The sequence below is a fragment of the Nymphalis io genome, chromosome 1 (assembly GCF_905147045.1).
Source record: "Nymphalis io chromosome 1, ilAglIoxx1.1, whole genome shotgun sequence".
In the NCBI taxonomy this organism is placed as follows: domain Eukaryota; kingdom Metazoa; phylum Arthropoda; class Insecta; order Lepidoptera; family Nymphalidae; genus Nymphalis; species Nymphalis io.
This window is the reverse complement of record NC_065888.1, coordinates 12,887,313-12,907,721: the sequence shown is the minus strand read 5'-3', so window position 1 is coordinate 12,907,721 and position 20,409 is coordinate 12,887,313. Positions and strand designations below refer to the sequence as shown.

General features: G+C 39.0%; 2 protein-coding genes across 5 annotated transcripts; both read left to right on the top strand.

Annotated features, from left to right (window-relative positions):
* Positions 1-656: 656 nt before the first annotated feature.
* On the top strand, positions 657-5,615 carry LOC126769887 (uncharacterized). Its single transcript, XM_050488848.1, has 6 exons — positions 657-823; positions 923-2,375; positions 3,012-3,078; positions 3,271-3,394; positions 3,478-3,615; positions 3,726-5,615. The coding sequence occupies exons 1-6, from the start codon at positions 815-817 to the stop codon at positions 5,439-5,441; spliced, it is 3,507 nt and encodes a 1,168-aa protein (XP_050344805.1). The 5' UTR covers positions 657-814; the 3' UTR covers positions 5,442-5,615.
* Positions 5,616-6,596: 981 nt separating this feature from the next.
* Positions 6,597-18,028, top strand: LOC126770237 (peptidyl-alpha-hydroxyglycine alpha-amidating lyase 1-like). 4 transcript variants are annotated; one of them, XM_050489517.1, is made up of 9 exons: positions 6,597-6,851; positions 6,933-7,011; positions 7,101-7,338; positions 7,883-8,011; positions 8,432-8,583; positions 9,011-9,208; positions 15,713-15,827; positions 16,153-16,364; positions 16,963-18,028. In XM_050489517.1, exons 1-9 carry the CDS (start codon positions 6,768-6,770, stop codon positions 17,109-17,111), a joined length of 1,356 nt encoding a protein of 451 aa, XP_050345474.1. In that variant the 5' UTR covers positions 6,597-6,767; the 3' UTR covers positions 17,112-18,028. The 4 variants fall into 4 exon arrangements, with proteins under 4 accessions (XP_050345474.1, XP_050345490.1, XP_050345482.1 ...); XM_050489533.1 differs by having other exon boundaries at positions 16,153-16,372; positions 16,502-16,999; XM_050489525.1 differs by having other exon boundaries at positions 16,502-16,998.
* Positions 18,029-20,409: the final 2,381 nt, after the last annotated feature.

Below are 20,409 nucleotides of genomic sequence, written 5' to 3'. Positions count from 1 at the left end.
CTTCTAGAGGTAGGATCTACCGAATTTTTGAACGCCAAACGATAGGGCGTGATCTGTATAGTGCAACTACCTGTTGTTGATCATGCTTAATAGATCTATATTTTTTTTATCTGGCTTAAATAAATAAATGTAAGCAAACTCAATTAAAATAATTAATTTTATTTATTAAAATACTAACCGTACGTTCTTAAAAATCTTTATTCTTTTATAATGTCATATGTCACTTATTTACTCATTATGTGGAATAAAACCTTCAAGTCAAGGTTTTGTCTTATTACTAGTCAATTTTGAGATATCTGCCTTCCATTATTATTGAATTGCTTATTATAATAAACAACATTTTAAGAAAAAAGTAAAACAATAAATTAAATAATAAAAAAACTATCAAGATTGCTGAGTTACAGCGACAACGCTGTAACGTAAACTCAAGTGTCCAAGTGAGTTGTCGTCGTGCTTAAATAAACGTAAACCTAATTTTGACAAAAGTAATTTTGTGATAGGCCTCTTAAATTGGTTTTACAAATTTAACATCAAGCGTTTTAAATTAAATTTGGTAGCTTAGCTACCAAATAACTTTTCATTGCAACTTTATGTTTATCTATGTCTTTATTAACCATAGACAATATATATCTAAGTATTATCTATGCCGTCGAACTTTAAAATTGAAATGTAGTGACAGACGTGTCTCTACAACTAAAATGTTTTTTCGTTATTTCTAATGGCTAAAAGGCATTCTAAATCTGTTTTGATTTCATTATTTCGATTATGTTGATTTCATGTTTTATTTTATTTGACCATAATTTCATATTTAAACATGGAAGAGGTAAGTAATAGGTTACCATATTTTTGTTGTGTCATATTTCATAATATCCCATAAACAAGGCATGCTCAATAGTAATTTTTTTATAATGTTTGATTTCAGCCTTACCTTAGTGAAAATGATTTGGAAAACCAAATGTATGCTATGCTTCACTATGTTGACGAAACTCAGACAAATGTAAGCATTAACGAAAAGGAAATAAATGTTGATGAAAATGCACATCGTAGTACTATACGAAGGTACTGGCGTAATAACGACGATCAAAACTCGATCTATAAAAAAGTAAATGCCCCAAAAGGACCTGTTACCAACAATGATGTGATTGATAAAAACCAGCCACAAGCTAAAGGTGAAAAAAGTAGTCCTACTGCTTCAACTGTCGACTTGTCCATTTTTGAACAGCCAGTATCAGTTAATGTTAAGAAAACCATAGAAATACTAGAAAATGAGGATGCTAATTGTATTGTCGAACTAGAATCTAGTGATGAAGATGAAGTTATTGAGGTGGCATTGCCTCCAAAACCAACCATTACAATTGACAGTTCAGATGAAGATGTCTGCTCTGTTCCTAGTAACTCCTCAACAAAGATTTCAAAACCAACACAAGAGAAACCCTCTGGTGATAGAGAAAAAACAGCAAGCCCTGTTCCTTCAGTGGTATCATCAGTTTCAGATGAGTTTATTAGAGGTGATTGCATAGCTTTGAATATTTCTTCAAAACATTCTAATAATCAAAGTTTTGACTTTAGCCTACATGCCTCTGACTTATTGGATCAGACTCCTTCAAAGAAAAAAAAGAAAAAGAGAAACAAAGATGCAACATCAACCCCAATACCCAACAAAACACCTCACACATCTACTGTTAATTCCATGGAGGAATGTTTTGCAACACCAAAGAGTAAAGCAAAAAATAAAAGGCAAAGAGTTAGATCACATAGAGTATCTGAAAAAAGTATTCCAAGTGCTGATGTTTATAATTCGAGTAGCAATCAATCAACGAATGAGAATAACAAAAATCAGAGTCCTTATGTTGTAACAGATAAGAGCTTTCCGAACACAGATGTTTATGAATCAGACTCGAATCAATCTGAAATCATAAAAGAAGATGCTCCACAAATCACTCTTCCAGAAACTAGAGATGACGAACGCTCAGATAATAGAGTATTGGAAAAGCCTATAACAGAAACTGCAAAAACTCCCAAGAAAAGAAGCAATGAAGATATGAATAAACTTGTCACTGTCGATCTGACAACACCAGCTACTACAGCCATAAATGAAAATATAGTAATGGCAAATGTCACTGGATTTACAGATATTGACGACTATTGTGATGAAAATATAGTTCCTCAAAGCGATATTGCAAAATGTGGATCTACAAAAATACCAGAAATATTGAATGCCGATCTAGATTTTGATAACTTGAAAGGTAACAACAAAACATGTAAACTACGGCAGTTCTCTCTTAATACTCTAAGGGCTGAAATGGAAAGGTTTTACAATGAAAGCTGGGGAGGCGAAGAATTTAATCATCGAGAGATACAAAAAAATATGTCAAGTAAGTTTTATTTCATGCTCAGTTGTTAAACACTATCAATAACAAAATATCTGTTATAATAAAACCAGTCAAATGTGAGTCCATACTATAACAAAAGAAAGTAAAATGAGAAATAAATTATAGCTTTTTATTAAAAATATTACATTTGTAAAAAAAGGTAAATTAATTTTATTATTACAATAAATATAGGTAATATTACAATAAAATAATGAGAACCTCATGTATGTTGCAAGTATGCATGCAAAAAATAAGCCTTTAAAAAAAACAACCAAAAATGTAAAATGGTTTTCTTTTTGTTTTTGTGCAAACTTTCGATGATCCCCTAGCTACATTTTAATTCACTCTTTTATTTTTCAAACTATGCACTATACTTTGACTAATATGTTATATATTAAAAGTGGCCTCAATTCACAAAACTGTTCAATAATGTAGTCTGTTTGATCAATCAATATACATATATATCTTTAAAAATGAGAGAATGAGAAATGCCAATCAAAAGGTATATAGGTTTTGTAAAGTAGTCTGACAAGAATCATTTTTAAATATTTATATTGTCGTTAGGACAATTGAACTAAATTGCCCTCTCTGTAGATGATTGTTATATTTATTTATTTTTAAATCATGTTTTAATTTTAGGAGACAAAAGTTTGTGGGTAATAGATCCTAAAGACAGAATGCCATCAATGTCAAAACGAAAAACCACGTAAGTATTAGACACATGAAGTAAAAGACGTTTTATACATTTGTAATTTGTTAGTAATTGCATATAATTTTTTAATTTTAATGAAAAAAATGGTAGTAAAGGCTAGTTAAAATAAGGATTTGATATCATTTAAAATCTGACAGTCACCTTGAAAATTAATATATAACCACAATGTATCTTATTTAATTACAGATGCAATTATTGTAACCGTGCTGGACACCGTGATGATACATGTCGCATGAAGCCACCGATTTGTTTCATGTGTGGCTCTGCTGGTCATTTCGAGCCTCGATGCCCCCGAAAAATTTGTGTTAATGTATGTTTATATTTTTTAATTAAATGATTCATTATACAAATTGTAAAATTTCAGTAAAAGTAATTCAAATATTTTATTTACAGTGTGGATCACCAAACCACTCATATTTTACTATGTGTCGGAATTGCTGTAACTGGGGTTCTATCAAATGTGCTGAATGTGGGCAAAATGGACATCCGTCTAGCCATTGTCCAGACATTTGGCGGCGATACCACAATACTGTGAGTATAACCAAAAAATATATATATACTTTTTTTTTTTTTAAAAAGATTTATACAATATAATACATACCATAAAAACAATAATATTGATGATCTATGTTCTTTTTCAGATAAGTTTGGACACACCACTGGTAGAAAATCGTCAATTAAAGGCGTATCACCAAATGTTTTGTAGTGGGTGTACTCGTAGCGGTCATTTGATCCACACATGTCGAGTAACTTTGCCATTTTCAGGACTACCAATAAACTCTCCTTACGTGGCAGTATACCGACCTGTTTACTCTCAAATTCAAGCTAACCAAAACAATCAACGCAATAATAATAACGAGCAAAGCAAACAAATGTATAAAAACAGAAATATTATCTATGACATGACCCCATCCTCACCTGCGTCGACTCAAAGGAACGTACAACTTAAACGTCAGTCTAAATCACCTGTCACTCATGACTCTCATCAGAATAAAAAGAGGTATAATAGTATATCCAATGATAATGTACCTTCCCAAATAGCGAAAACTCCATCAATCAACAATTCGCAAAGAAAAAATTCTCAGAGTAGAGATCAGCCGCCATCTATTAATAAATGTACCTTAGAACCGTCTAAAAATCCCAAAAAAGCAGCGGAAAATCAAACATCTGAAAAAGCTCTAGATTTTATACCAATAACTACGGAAAATCATGACAAGCGAGGTCAAATCATTCAAGACAATGAAGTATCAGATACGAGTGAAGTCATTACTTCAGCTAGGGTTAACATTACAAAAAAAATAGTAGATAAGCTTAAGATGGATGAAGGTAAGATGTGGTTGAATGAAATACTTAAGAAAAACAATGTGACTCTGGAAAATGAAGACATAACTTGTTGCTTGAGTGTCAGAGGTACAGTTGGTAACCAGGAGGCTTTCCAATCTGAATTCTGGGAAGGGATAAGATGCAAATACCTTAGTAAAGAACGCATTATGCCTGAAAACGAAGGCGATATAACACAAGAATCGAATATCGTTCAGAATGACTTAAGCAATAATATACCTAAAAATAGGAATAATGTTATGCGTAAACTGAGTAAAGCTTTTGAGTCCTTAAAAAAAGAGTTAGGTGATCCCAAAGCTATGTACAAGGAATTAGTTTACCTCCAAAATCGCCATCAACAATTACTTAATCAAAAAGTTATTAGTCCGAAACAGCTCTCAAACAATAGGGACAATATTAATAGTATGCTACGGAAACTCAATATGGTACTTTTGGGTCAGGCTGGTCTCGCAGATGGATCTAAGCATATGAGTGAATTATATTCGTTACAAGAAAAGTTGGCTAACTTTAGACAAAAAAATATACCAACAAATCTACGTCAAGAAATAGGAGCACACTTCCATTGTATATTTGCTGCCATTCCAAGAGATGATTATTCCGACCTCCTTGGTGAATATTATATCAACAAACAAAAACCAATGTTCAAAAAAAAGAAATATGACAAGTCGTTTAAAGTTAGTCCTAATACTAAGAAAAATAAAATGTTTAATACTTACCAAAATTATCAGAGGAATATAAGTTCTGGAAGAGAAATAATATTTGAGAATAACGAGAATGAATCTTCTCTGAAAGGACCAGCGGTTAAGAAAACTAAAAACAAATTAGTTTTCTACCACAGAAGACTATTACATTCTCCAACTAATGATATAGTCCTTAAACGAATGAGAAGTGAACTTATGAAAGAACTTCATATGAATATTGCTTTATTAAGCAATAAGAATAAAGTATCTTCAAAAGATTTGAAGAAAATGAGGAGAGTCCAAGAGCAAGCTCAATCGTTCTTGACTAATATTTAGGATACCAGTAAAGTTTTGTGGGTCGCCGAATGTACGCTTTAAAGTGTAAGAGGAGTCGCTACTATATTACATATATCCCACAAGAAAATTTTATTTATGTAATGGCGGTTTTTCGTTTAGGATGTAAGCGCACTTTCATGGTGCATGTGAAAATAAACTTCTTAGTTTAAAGCATCTCAATCTTTTATTTTTAACCCATAAAATTTAATTTTTAATGATTACAATATTTAAAACTGAATCAAAACTTTTTTTGTTTATATATTTAAGGGCAGATATTTTAAACTAACCATTACTCTGCTCCAAAGACTAGAACGATTACAAAAAAGTAATAAATAATATACATACGAAAGTCAGAAACCTATACAATACATGATACTTAGGTACCTACATAATTATGTCCATTATATATGGAATAACAAGAGAAGTTATTAGTGTTAAAAGTATATGCTAGATTTTCTTTAAATTAGTTTTGTATGTTGTAAAAATATTATCTATTTTGTCTATTTCTTTGTTATTTGCTTTTAACCAGATAAACCCTTTTATTTTATATAAAATCATTGCGTTTTTGATTGTTGAACTTATAAATATGTACGGAGACAGAGTATTCACATACAGCTGTTGAAGTTAGAGGCAGAGTTGCTAAATTGAAATTTTAGTATTGATATATTTTGTAAGAGAAACTTGGTACTAGTGGACGAAAGTTACAGTGAAGAAACTGATAATGCTGATAATAGACCTTTAGCACACTGCATCCTATTTCAGAAAAATATAGCAATAGGATGATAATTAATATTGTTGTTTTATTTTGGTAAAGGTTTTTATACCCCATTTCTGGCGTGTATCTACGCTATTTGAGCGCAAAATATTTGGTAAGTTTTATAAAGGTACTCTTTGCCGTCATCGCTAAGCATTCCCATCACCGAATAATGAATATTATACGTCATATAAAATAAAGCTTCCCATGACGATTCTTCTCGTTTTTTTTGTTAAATAAAAAAAACACTATTACTATGAATTTATTATTATGTTAATTTTTCATATAGTTAAATTTATTTCTAACGGATGTTTAATTTTACAAATTGATTTCATTATCTAGCACTTTTTAGTCTGTGACTTGGAAGTTGGCACTGCAAAGAAGTTCGTACTTCGTTCATTGTCAAAATGTTAAGTGAGATGAATCCTCAATGAAACTGATTGTTTATAAAACTAATTAATGATAAGTGATAACATTCCTATTAAGATTATTTTATAATAATACGACTGATCTTTAATAAGATTTTTCTGCAAATCATAAACGTAAATAGTATACTATTGTAGACTATAAAAATGTGCAATATCAGTTTCATTAAAAATATGTACGAAATTTTTGTGCTGTTATTGTTGTTTTTGACTTGTATTTTTGCAAGAAGGGTAAGATAAACATGTTTACATTATGTAACTGATAATGGGTAACCAGTTAATCTTATTTTATATTTTTTTATTTTTAATCAGTTTCCTGAAGAAGATTACGCAGGCTACTTTGATAGCCAGTATGCTAAAACCAAAACCGCCCTGGAAAAGTTAGAACACGGTTTGTATTCATATTATTATGATGTAAATATTTGAACGTTTAACATTTTAGATTTTTACAATAGAAAAAAGTTGTTGTTATTTTTACAGCTCCTCAATGGGTTCCGAACTGGCCAGATTCAGCTATAAAAATGGGTCAGGTATCTGGAGTAGCATTAGATCCGTCAGGGCTACTCCTTGTCTTCCACCGAGCAACCAATGCTTGGGACCTCAATACATTTACGGATAGAGATGTGTACCAGGGCATTGGTGATCCTCCTATAGCTGAGCCAACAATACTTGTATTTAATGAAACAGGAGAATTATTCGACTCATGGGGACAAAACCTGTGAGTTTTTTAAAGCATACATTTATTAAAAGTCAATTAGAATAAGCTATGTATCATTGAATGGAGGGAAGTAAACATAAAAACTATTAATAAAAGAATCCATAAAAAATTTACAACAAAAACAATTTTAAATACATTTCTAACGATATCATGTTGTTAATATTGTAGTGAAATTTAAAAAGTTCTATGTGATAAACAACAAATTAAATAAAAGAATATGACTTTCTGTAGATTTGCAAAGGACTGGAAAAAAACAGAAATCTTATAAGATTGTTACTTGTTTCTTAATTATATTTAATTTTATGGCTAATAGTTGTGACAAATGGATCTTAATTCATAACAAAACAGAAAAATAATTAAGCAGTTTTTATCGCTTAATTATTTTTCTTTAGGTTTTAGTATTAAAAGAACTAGGGGCACTTCAGAAAAGGGGAAAAACCTACTGTTACTGACACAATGTAATGACTGATAACAATATAATGTTCACAATTGTTTACAATGTGATTGGCTAAACGAAAAATAATAATTAATGTATTTGTCATAGTTTCTACATTCCTCATGGCATCACAGTTGACAACAAGGGCAATGTTTGGGTGACAGATGTAGCTCTACATCAGGTGTTTAAGTTCACACCCGAAAATCGAATTAAACCAGCTATGATGCTTGGCGAAAAGTAAGTTTTGTAATATATTAACCAAAATTGTAACTTATCTAATTAAGTTTATGAACACTTTTTTCAAAAGTTATTTATTATTAAAGTACTCATTAAAATAAGCTTTTACAAAGTATTTTGAATCATCATTATTACAAAAACAATCGAACAATACTTTGTACCGTCATTGTGACAGTCACAAAATATTTTAATTTAATGGAAGCTCTTAGCATAATTCAAATTATAGTTTCTACCGAAAGAAGAATTGACAACAAATTCCATAGTTACTATTTTAACAATCATTTACTAATAAATTAATGTATCCTGTATGAAAATCTGACATATAATATAATAGTATTTAAGTGAGATTATCAATGTTAAATTGAGGGGTTGTGTAGTTAATACATTTCATAATTAAAAAAAGTTGTGTGTTTGTTTTAGGTTTATACCAGGAGATGACGATGAACATTTCTGTAAGCCAAGTGCAGTGGCTGTTCTTTCATCTGGTGACTTCTTTGTAGCTGATGGATACTGTAATACACGGATCGTTAAGTTTGCTGCTGATGGAACTAAGATACTGCAGTGGGGGAAACGTGAGTGAATGTGGTTAAAATGAAGTCTTTACTATTTATTTTGATATAATAAGTTCATTCCTTCTGTCTGACAACTGATTTTGTTTAAGTAATTAATATACTCCATACTAATTTTATTTAATTTTTTGTTTTATGTTAAATATAAAACCATAGGTGTCTTTTAATAAAATATTTGAATTTTTCCTATGCGAGTAATGTCAAACTGCCCATTATTTAAAATAAAGCTCCATAAGCTGACATGTAGCTTATATCTTAAATTTAATATGAAATACTTTCGTACCAGATGTCATAATTTCCACCAAATTAAGATGGCATTGAATTCTAAATATGTATAATTATTTCAGCATCTTTAAATGCACAAGATGCTATTTCTTATCCAAAAATTTAGTGACAAAGTTTAAGCTGGTTACTGTCATGTACTCCCCAGGGTTCGGCGGCGGTCCGTTCGTGCTGAAGGTGCCGCACGCGCTGGCGCTTGCGGAGGACCGCGGCGAACTGTGCGCAGCCGACCGCGAGCACGGCCGGCTGGCGTGCTTCCGGGCCGACTCCGGCGCCTTCACCGTCGCCTTCAGGCACTGGCTCGTGGGACCCAGGCTCTTCAGCCTCGCTTACGCGCCCGTGCACGGTATGCGACTTTCGAAACGTACGGTCGCCCGCTCGACGAGACCTCTTTTGCAGTTATGCTTGTCGAAGTGCTGTTGACTCACGATGGCAGCTTGAGGTACACCCACTACGTTTTCAGTGGTAAATCCTACAATATCAGTCGGGTTGTGTTACATTACTAGTATTATAAAAACACAGGTACAGTAAACAAAAATAAAAGATAAATGACGAATAAGATGATATGAGCGAAGGAGCATAAGCAAAATAATTTCTGAAAAATAATCATTAGTCAGCTCTGGCAAGGCAAAAGGATAATAAGCTTTTAGCAGATTATATCTATGTAGATATGTATGGCGGTGTTTATATGTTCAACTACAGGTAATATTTCGTGTGATTGTTTGACTTTACAATTTACCTCTATTTCTACTTATTATTCTAATCTTATATCTATCTTAGTACTAAAATAATTGTTCAACTATAAATTTATAAATTAAAAATTTGCCGTGTGGTGACGGCGACGAATATCAACACTCCATCTCATCCCGTGGGGGGCGTAGAAGTCGACCCGAGGGAATATACACCAGAGAACGGGCAGCAGCGTCTGTCTGAGTACTATGACTAACTTACTGCGATCGCCAACCCGTCTGCCAAGCGTGGCGATTATGGCATATCCCCTCAATGATTCGCGCAACTAAACCACGGCCCCTAGTCCCCGGCAGCCCTGCTATTCATAGCCTTGGTAACAGCTGTGGTAACGGCGGGGCAGGGGGTGCTAAGAATCCCCGGCAGATTTCGTGTTACCAACACCGACGACCTCTGGCCCTGGCAACATATAACACGCGTACACTGCGGACCGACGAGAAGACTATCGAACTGGAGGAAGAACTGAGCAGGTTACACTGGGATATCGTCCGATTATCTTAAGTCCGAAGAAGGGGGAGGATACGATGATCTTGAAATCCGGTAACCTTCTCTATTTCCGAGAGGGCGATCAACTTTCTCAAGGTGGTGTCGGGTTCATAGTCCACAAGTCCCTCGTTAACAACGTTGTGAAAATCGAGAGCGTGTCGACTAGGGTGGCGTACCTTATACTCAGAATCACCAAGCGGTATTGTTTGAAGGTCATACATTTATACGCGCCGACTTGATAGACCTGGGTGAGCCCTGATGGGAAAACCAAGAATGAGATAGACTTCATCTTGTCGACGAGAAGACAAATATTTAATGACGTCTCCGTAATCAATGCAGTCAAAACTGGGAGCGATCACAGACTCGTAAGAGGCTCATTAAATATCAATGTTAAACTCCAGAGGTCCCGACTGATGAAGTCTACGCTCCGACCATCACCTCTTCAAATCCGAAATCCCGAAGCCTCTCAGCTCGAACTCCAAAACCGATTCGATTGCCTAGCAGACTGCGAGGAAGTGGACACATACAACGACAGGTTTGTGGAAACTGTCCGTACGGCTGGGTCTAAGACCTTCAAGACCAACCGTACAAAAGGAACCAAAAAGATCTCTGCCTCTACCCTACGGCTTATGAAGGAAAGACGGAAAATGATTCTGACGTCCCCAGCTGATGTTGCCAGCTACCGGCTAATCAACAGACAGATTTCAAAGTCTCTAACTCGCGACACTGCAGTGTGCAGTGACGGAGAAAGAATACATTTCACTGCCCCTCTCTTTCCCATGGGTGTCGTAAGAGGCGACTAAGGGATATCTGAGCGACCATCTGCTCATCTGGTGGTAGGATGCTAACATCCGCCTGACTTGTTACCACCGTACGCATGGTGAAAAACTCGTGAAGTGGCTTGCAGCCGCGTTTCGAGGTCAGCCAGCGTACAGCCAGAGCCCGAGCGAGTATTGCCACGATGGGTGTTGGTCCAATTGGAGACGGCTGTTGAACCAATGCCGGGGGAAACTGTATTGACCTGCCGGTCAGGGAGACCCGAAGAAACGGCTGTTCCGCTGGCCGCCCGTGGCATAGTACAGGGGCCCAGCGTGCCTAACCAGCTCGTGAGGCTGCCCCACCAGGCCACGCATAATCTCGGGGTGGACCGTCGTGCCGGTTGGTGACCGGTAGGTGGGGTCCCGGCGGCCACTTCCCGGGGGGTTCGGGGGCCCTTCCGTCCGGCGGGTCAGTGTATTTTTCCTTTTGGCAACCACTTGGGGAAACACGCCTCCACACTTTGCCCATCCCTATCGTGGCAATACATCGCTCGCTTCACGTCTCTTTTCCATTTCATTTTTCCCAAATGGCGCAACAAAAAAGAAATAACGGTCGTACAGCGGTGCACACCCCCACCATACCCTCGCTGTTTGAGGTCGAGTTCTCTAACATCCGAGGACTCCACACTAACCTCAACGCTGTCCACCACCATCTCGAGACAGCACGGCCAGCAATGTTGTTTCTCACGGAGACACAAATACTCCGTCCTGCCGATACCAGCTACCTTAATTATCCCGGCTACACGCTTGAAGAATCCTTCAAAGCGAAAGCCGGAGTATGCTTGTTCGTCAGGACGGATGTTTGCTGTCACCGACTGCGCTGCTTGGAGGACCCCTCCTTCTCCATGTTGGTGGTACGTGTGGACCTGGTTCGTCAGAGCCGAGTCTACGTGTGCCTCTACAGATCCCACAATGGTGACTTGGAGACAAGCCGATTATTTGACCATCTTAGTCGGGTGGCAGATGCTGCGCAAGAGCAATTTCCTAACGCGGAATTGGTGTTTTTGGGGGACTTTAATGCTCACCACGAATCCTGGTTGAAATCCCTCAAAACTGACCATGCTGGAAGGACTGCTCATGCTTTTGCTCTCACACATGACTTGACCCAACTGGTTGATCAGCCCACCAGGATCCCAGACATTGATGGGCAAGCACCTTCTCTACTGGACCTTCTGCTGACTTCTCACCCGGTGGAATATCAGGTTGTGGTTCAGGCTCCTCTTGGCTCTTCGGATCACAGCCTTATTTCTACCAGAGTGCCACAGGCCAAGCTGCCGCCACTAGCGGTATGCAAACGTCGCGTTTGGCACTATAAGTCGGCGGATTGGGACGGTATGCGCGATTACTATGCGTCGATCCCTTGGAAGGAACGTTGCTTCAGTGGGAATGACCCGACAGCTAGTGCCGCTGCTGTTGCTGGCGAGATCATGCTGGGAAAGGAATACTACATTCCTAGCTCAGATCTCGTCAGTAGGAGTACGCGTAACCGTTGGTTCACTAGTGAATGTGCCGATGCTGTATCATCTAAGCAGGCGGCATATCGCAAGTGGATCAACGGCTGTATTAGCGGGGCATCTAACATTGACTCACTGAAAGCAAACTATAATAAAAATTCCAAGTCCTGTAGAAAGGCATACACGAGAGCGGATGCACAGCGCATTGTACAGATTGGTCATGACTTTGTTTCGCATCCTAGGGGCTCCCGTAGCTTCTGGCGTCTGACCAAGTCTGTGCAAAACAATTTCTGCCAACCTTCGCTGCCACCGCTCAGAAATCCGGACGGATCGCTAGCTCACAGTCCGCAAGAGCAAGCTGATCTCCTGGCTAAACTCTTTGCCGACAATTCCGTCATCGATGATTGTAGTGCACTGCCACCTACAATACCTGCATGTGGCCATACGATGCCTGACATTAAAATTAGGCAACGTGATGTGCGTGCGGAGCTGCAATCACTTGATGTACGGAAAGCTAGCGGTCCCGATGGAATACCAGCCATAGTGCTGAAGAAGTGCGCAGCGGAGCTGTCTCCTGTGTTAACGCGCCTGTTCCAACTTTCTCTCTCTTCGGGAAGTGTGCCGGAGGCTTGGAGAAGAGCTAATGTGCAAGCGGTTCCCAAAAAAGGGGATCGGTCTGACCCGGCAAATTATCGGCCAATAGCTATCACCTCAGTACTTTGTAAGGTGATGGAACGGATTTTAAACAACCAACTGATCCATTACCTAGAAGATCACTGTCTAATTAATGATCGTCAGTACGGGTTTCGACCAAAACGGTCCACAGGTGATCTTCTAGCGTACGTAACACACCTCTGGGGTGAAGCTATCGACAAGCATGGAGAATCGTTGGCTGTCAGCCTCGATATCTCCAAGGCTTTCGACAGGGTCTGGCACAGAAGTCTTCTCTCCAAGCTACCGGCATATGGTCTGCCTGCTCAGCTATGCACCTGGATTGCCAGCTTCCTACACAAGCGTAGCCTTCGTGTTTTAGTAGATGGTTGCGCTTCACAATTCTATGTAGTGAATGCTGGGGTCCCCCAGGGATCTGTGCTATCTCCCACACTCTTTCTTTTGCATATCAATGATATGCTCTCCCTTGGGAACATACATTGCTATGCAGATGATAGTACAGTGCATGGTGGATACCACGGACGCGCAGTGGCTGGGCGGGCGGAAACTGAGGAGAGGCGGGAGAATCTTGTCATTGAACTCGATAGGACGTTAGAGCTCATCGCCAAATGGGGCTCTGATAATCTTGTTGAGTTTAATGCCAAGAAAACACAGGTATGCGCTCTCACGGCGAAAAAGTCAACATTTTCCCCTCTTCCCTCTCTTTGTGGTACTCCGCTGGTGATGCAAAGCAAAATCGCCATGCTGGGGATTGACGTTCGCTGCGACCTTAGTCCAAGGGATTACATCGAGGCTGTTATAAAAACAGCTTCACGGAAACTCGGAGTTCTGAACAAGGTGCGGCGCTTTTTCACGCCACAACAACTGTGCCTGCTGTACAAAACACAGGTACGGTCTTGCGTGGAATATTGCTCGCACCTTTGGGATGGCTCCGCTAAGTACCTACTTGAGGCCTTGGACCGGTTGCAGCGACGTGCCGTACGCATTATTGGCGACGTAAAGGTCACAAACACCCTTGAACCTTTACAATTGCGTCGTGAGATAGCAGCACTGAGCGCTTTCTATCGACTGTATCACGGCGAGTGCTCTGAGGAATTATTCTCTCTAATTCCTGCTTACCCCTTCCTTCTTAAGTCCACGCGAGCTGGTTCTCGATGTCACCGCCTTACTGTGACATCAATTCCATCGCGAACAAAGAAATTTGGCAACTCCTTTCTTTGTCGCACTTCCAAAAAATGGAATTCCTTACCAGCTCACGTGTTCCCCTCCTCTTACAACCCGGGTTCCTTCAAACGAGGCGTGAAGAGGCATCTTGCGGGCCGGCAAGGCGATGGCGGCTAGCGCAGAACGTTTTTCCCGTCTGTACTGGCCGTCGTCGCGTTTGGACTTTACTACCACTTACCATCAGGTGGAGTAGAGTCATTTGCCCTCCCGGCGAATATAAAAAAAAAAAAATTTTAATACAATGCGCATTGATGAGGCCATCGAGCGGAACAAAGGCTCTAAAGTGTTCGCCAGAGATCTGTCTGTTGGTCAGAGTCAACTGACAAGGCTGACAACTGGAGATGGCAGAATAGTCACGTCAAGATCTGAGCTGTTGGAAGAGGTTGAGAAGTTCTACGGTCAGCTGTACACGACAGCTCAATCACCTGTCAGTAATCATGCTGCAGATCCCAGAGCAAGACTAACCCGACACTACACTGAAGATTTTCAGGACGTCTTTTCGAGATTAGAATGGCTCTCGAACAACTCAAAAATAACAAGGCACCTGGTGATGATGGTAATACAGCCGAGCTTCTGAAGGCGGGTGGTACACCGATCCTCAGGGCTCTTCAGAGGCTTTTTAACTCCATCATAGCCAAAGGTCAAACGCCAAAGGCATGGCGCAGAAGTGGTGGTACTTTTCTTTAAGAAGGGTGATAAAACCGTCGAAATATGGTTGTATGGGTAAATAGTCGAATTCAACTCGGCTGGGCAGCGTTTGGGAAGCTACACGATATCATCTCATCCCAAATACCGCAGTGTCTCAAGTCGAAAGTCTTCGACCAGTGTGTGTTGCCAGTGATGACTTATGGATCAGAGACGTGGTCGCTCACAATGGGCCTCATAAGAAGGCACAAGGTCACTCAAAGGGCAATGGAGAGGGCTATGCTCGGAGTTTCTCTACGAGATCGAATCAGAAATGATGAAATCCGCAGGCGAACCAAAGTAACCGACATAGCCCGAAGAATTGCTAAATTAAAGTGGCAGTGGGCGGGGCACATTGCTCGCAGAACCGACGGCCGCTGGGGCAGAAAGGTTCTCGAGTGGCGACCACGAACCGGAAGACGCAGCGTGGGCAGGCCCCCTACAAGGTGGACCGACGACTTAGAACGAGTCGCGGGAAGCCGTTGGATGCGGGCAGCGCAAGATCGGCCAACGTGGAAATCCTTGGGGGAGGCCTTTGTCCAGCAGTGGACGTCTTTCGGCTGATATGATGATGATGATGATGAAATTTCTAAAAACGCCGTAGTAAATCACGAGCAAAAATCCACCCTAACAAACACCATCTCGCGAGTAGTGACGCGAGTTTGCCGACGGGACCGCTGGCTGGCGGAACGCGCATCTCTCAGTTCTAAAAGCTCGGATCCTCATTCTGACCGCGCGTGGACTATACCACGTGAATTGTCACAGGTGGTCGCCTGTACATCGTGAACGGTCCGGCGCTGGGAGGCGGCGTGCCGGTGCGCGGCTACACCATCGACTATACGTCGGGGAAACTCATACAAACCTTCGCCCCGGACGATGGGTATTGTATAATTTAAAATCCTATTTATTTAATATCGAATATAAATGATGAGACGACTCAAAGGCTAAAACGTTACAAACCCGGACAAGTATATTTTCATTTGTTTCTTTTGTGTTTATAATTAATCTCACGCTCGACGGTGAAAAACATCGTGAGGAGATTTACATGTGCCAGGTGAAAATTTGTCACATATCCGCAGCGTAGTGGAATAATCTCGATAGCTTAGGCCTGCCCAGCCTTGGGGTTCAAGCTTGCTTTATACCAAAATTTATCAAAATCAGTTCAGTGTCAACGTCCTAATCTGCTTTAATAAACTACGTTATAGGTTCAGTAACCCGCACGACATTGCGGTGACGGCAGACGGCAGTGCCGTGTACGTGGCGGAGCTGAACCCGCCGCGCGTCGTGCGCTTCGGAAGTGCACCCACCACGGCCGGCGCGACCGTCACCGATGACGCACGCGTCGCTTCGGGCGCTGCTTCCGCTGTCGCGTCGAGCAACGTGACACACGTCACGGCGACCGCTACCGCCATTGACGGTAAGTAGGTTTGTATTTTTTTGAAGAAAAACATTTTTTTTAATTTATTCCATTTTTTGTTTATTATGTTGACAATACAGGACTGTTTTAATATTTTCTGTTTGTACATTAATAATTCTATTTTCTTTCGTATATAGCATATCATCCCTGGGCGGGCCAGTTAGCGAAATTGAATTTTTTGTCAAGAAATTCTCAGTAACTGCTCAAGATTAGAAAGTCACCAGTGTTATACACCTCTGCGCCACGGGGCACACTTAACATAGTGCCTGCACGCCCGATCTGCATTCCAACTGCACGCCAGCTACAAAATTGATCGGCCGCAGTCGGTCTGCGGTCGGTAGGACTCGACTTTAAATGCGACACGCCAACTGCTGACCGTCTGCGCAGTCGGGTTGCAGTCTCGATATAGGGGTGGCAACAGCACTAAAACTGCTTCAAAACTGCAATTTTGTAGCTGGCGTGCTGTTCTAACGCAGACCGTGTGTCCTAGCACCTGATCTCTCCGGTCGTATTGCCGTCTCATCGGTATATAAGAGCGGGGGCCAACCTGTAGTGGTAGACGAGATGTAATGTGCTGAATGTTGCGCGCGTCCGGCAGAGGGCGCGTGGGGCGCGTGGGGCGCGTGGGGCGCGTGGGGCGCGGGGGGCGCGGGCGGCGCGCTGGCCGCGCTGGGCGCCGCGCTGCTGCTGGCGCTGTGCCGCGCGCGCTCCCGCGGTAAGCACGCGCGCGAGCCGCTGCTCTCGTAGGCCCCACACCGCTCCATCTACTTCCACAGCGAAAGCTATTTGAACAGTTTCATAGTAGTATTGAAGCACCAAAATCCAATATAATCTTGAAAATATTGCTCAATTCGAGTTCTATTCATTTATTTATTATACTTGCGTCAGAAGACATGAGTTTGATTGATGCAATATTAATAAGCAAATTACTAATATTTAATCAATATGTTAATTGAACGAGTAGAGCGTGTCAATTTTCAATAAAAAGTTCTTCAACTAATATAAAATCTACTATAACACTTGAACATAAGTGACACGAGACACCACCCATTGAAATATCAACTTGCTAGATTACATCAAATGAATCTTAATTATTTTATGTTATAAATGACATGAATCACAAAGTTATGTATGCCCTATTACAGTCGTAGTAGGAGTAAAGGTTAACAAACCGTAGATTTACAAATTGCATGCGATTTTCTAATTGTTCTGCTGTATTACGCACTATAAACAGTTCTTGATTAATTTACTTTTATTTATAATACAAAACTATTCCACTGAACTAGTTATAACCAGTTAAACTTTCGAAATTCTGACTACAACTTCACGGACACTGAAATCGCCATTTTTTGCGAATCCATAATGAATATCATTGTTTATTCAAGTTCAAGATTATTCAAGATCTCGACCAATCGGTAACCAATTATGTCGGTGTCAAAGTTGTTTATTTGGGCTTACTCTTGTGGTTAGAATAGGCTATAAGTAATAATTTTTTTCTATTAGTTATTAAAGTGGATTTTAAAAAAAAAGTTGGTCTAAGGTTACAAATTGTAATTATTTTATATAAATCAGCAGTCATGTGTGATATTTAAAAATAAGACTGTTAATTTGTTTATATTTAAAACAAAAAAAAAATCCCTTAGCAAATTTTTAGTTAGTTACAAGGAGGAAAAATTATTTATTTGGTATTGCCAGTACTATTCCTATAATAATAAACACAACTACACTTTACATGTAGTGGCGATCTTATAACTTGATCTGAGATTAATAATTGTGTATAAATATATAATTAAGAATCTTGTTTTTTGTTTATTTTATTTTTGGAACTAAGAAAATATCTTGTATATTATGTTGTTTTCATAAAAAAATGCACTCATTTTTTGTTGTCTATTTTTGTTTTGTGAATATAGTATTTTAAATAATTTTTTGCTTTTGCCAATAAGATGTACGAGCATTTGTCGAAATATATTTATTTACTGCAGCTTTTCTTGTTTTTATTTTCTGCACTCCTTTATTATTCATTAAGTTCGATACACTTATCTGCCATTTAAACTGCTTAGTAGAGTGACTCATTTCCGTTTCTGACATTTTTTTTATACAGCAACAAAGGATATTTATATTGGTCTTTTTATCATAAGCTTATACTGATCAACTCAAAAATAATAAAAATAGATTATTTATAGCGAATTGAAATTAAAAGTTGATAATTTTTCAAACCCAAAGATTATTTGAGAAAACAACATCTACCACTGCTATACATTGTCTATGTAGAGTTCGAAAAGTTTATTGTTAATAAAAAAAAAGTATTTTAAAAATAACACAATTTAAAATAAGGATTTATATTTTTAAAATATATAAAAAAACAACTTGTATTAAAAATAAAAAAGAAATAACTATTTTATAGTGAATTCGAAATTTAGGTCGCAAATCGGTCAACCGTCGGCGATGGGAGTACGGTCAAAGCGAGTTTAAGCTCCGTCGGCTGCTGGAGCGACGGCGCTTCACCCGCGTGCACTCCGACGACTCGGAGGACGAGCCCGCGCCCATGTTGCCGCCGCCCACTGCCTGATGTACATGATCTGTCCATCGCTATACAAACGCATCTAATGTAATGCACCTTATTATTATACGTAACAAAATCCAGGTCCCTGTTTAAGTAAGTAAGTAACAGCCTGTAAATGTCCCACTGCTGGGCTAAGGCCTCCTCTCCCTTTTTGAGGAGAAAGTTTAGAGCTTATTCCACCACGCTGGAGCAGCGGGTTGGTGGAATACACATGTGGCAGAATTTCGATGAAATTAGACACATACACATGCAGGTTTCCTCGCGATGTTTTCCTTCAACGAAAAGCACGAGATGAATTATAAACAGAAATTAAGCACATGAAAATTCAGAGGTGCTTGCCCGGGTTTGAACCCACGTTCATCGGTTAAGATTCACGCGTTCTTACCACTGGGCCATCTCAACTTTTTTTGGTCCCTGTTTAAATGGTATAATGGTTAATGGTTATTTAACGTCGTATAATTAAAAAAAAATCTACTATGCGGTCCGACAGTTTCAATTTAAAATACAATTAAAACCATGTTTCTGTAATAATTTACTATCGTCACTACGATAAAACCAAAAAATAACAAATGAATAAAATTGTTTCAGGGATTAAACAAAAAATGATATACAGTACAGTAACAGTAACAGCCTGTAAATGTCCCACTGCTGGGCTAAGGCCTCCTCTCCCTTTTTTTTTGAGGAGAAGGTTTGGAGCTTATTCCACCACGCTGCTACAGTGCGGGTTGGTGGAATACACATGTGGCAGAATTTCAGTGAAATTAGGCACATGCAGGTTTCCTCACGATGTTTTCCTTCACCGTAAAGCACGAGATGAATTATAATTACAAATTAAGCACATGAAAAGTCAGTGGTGCTTGCCCGGGCTTGAACCCACGATCATCGGTTAAGATTCACGCGTTCTTACCACTGGGCCAACTCGGCTAGATGAAAAGAAGAAAAATGATATAGATACTACGATATTCAATGAATTAACCAAATTTTCGGTTTTATGCGAGTATATCATTCATTCATTCATTTAACCTGAAGGAACGGAATTGTTACGTAATACGGAGAGTCCATTACATTAGAATATTAAGACATGATTTTCTATCTATCTGTATCTTGGTGTCATTTTTCTTACACAATTGTCCAAAAGCCTAGCGTATGACTCGTTGATTTTATTTAGGAATAAATAATATGTTATTTAGTATATTTTTTTCTTGTTCTGTCTATATTATAACTCTAAAAAATTTAAATTGTTATCGTTTGGTTTGTGACTTTTCAATGCTTGATAAGCGTTATGCATTTCCATCATCGCGCTTTACCTTTTCTCCGATAATGTGATAAAGTGCAAATAAACGATTTAAAGGCAATATCACACTGAGTGGAACGACGAGGCATAATATTGTTGTTATATGAAATCGTACGAGATAAAACACACCTCGCGGCAGAAGACTGCACGGCAATGCTAACCACCTTTAGTCTGGTAGTCTCCCATTA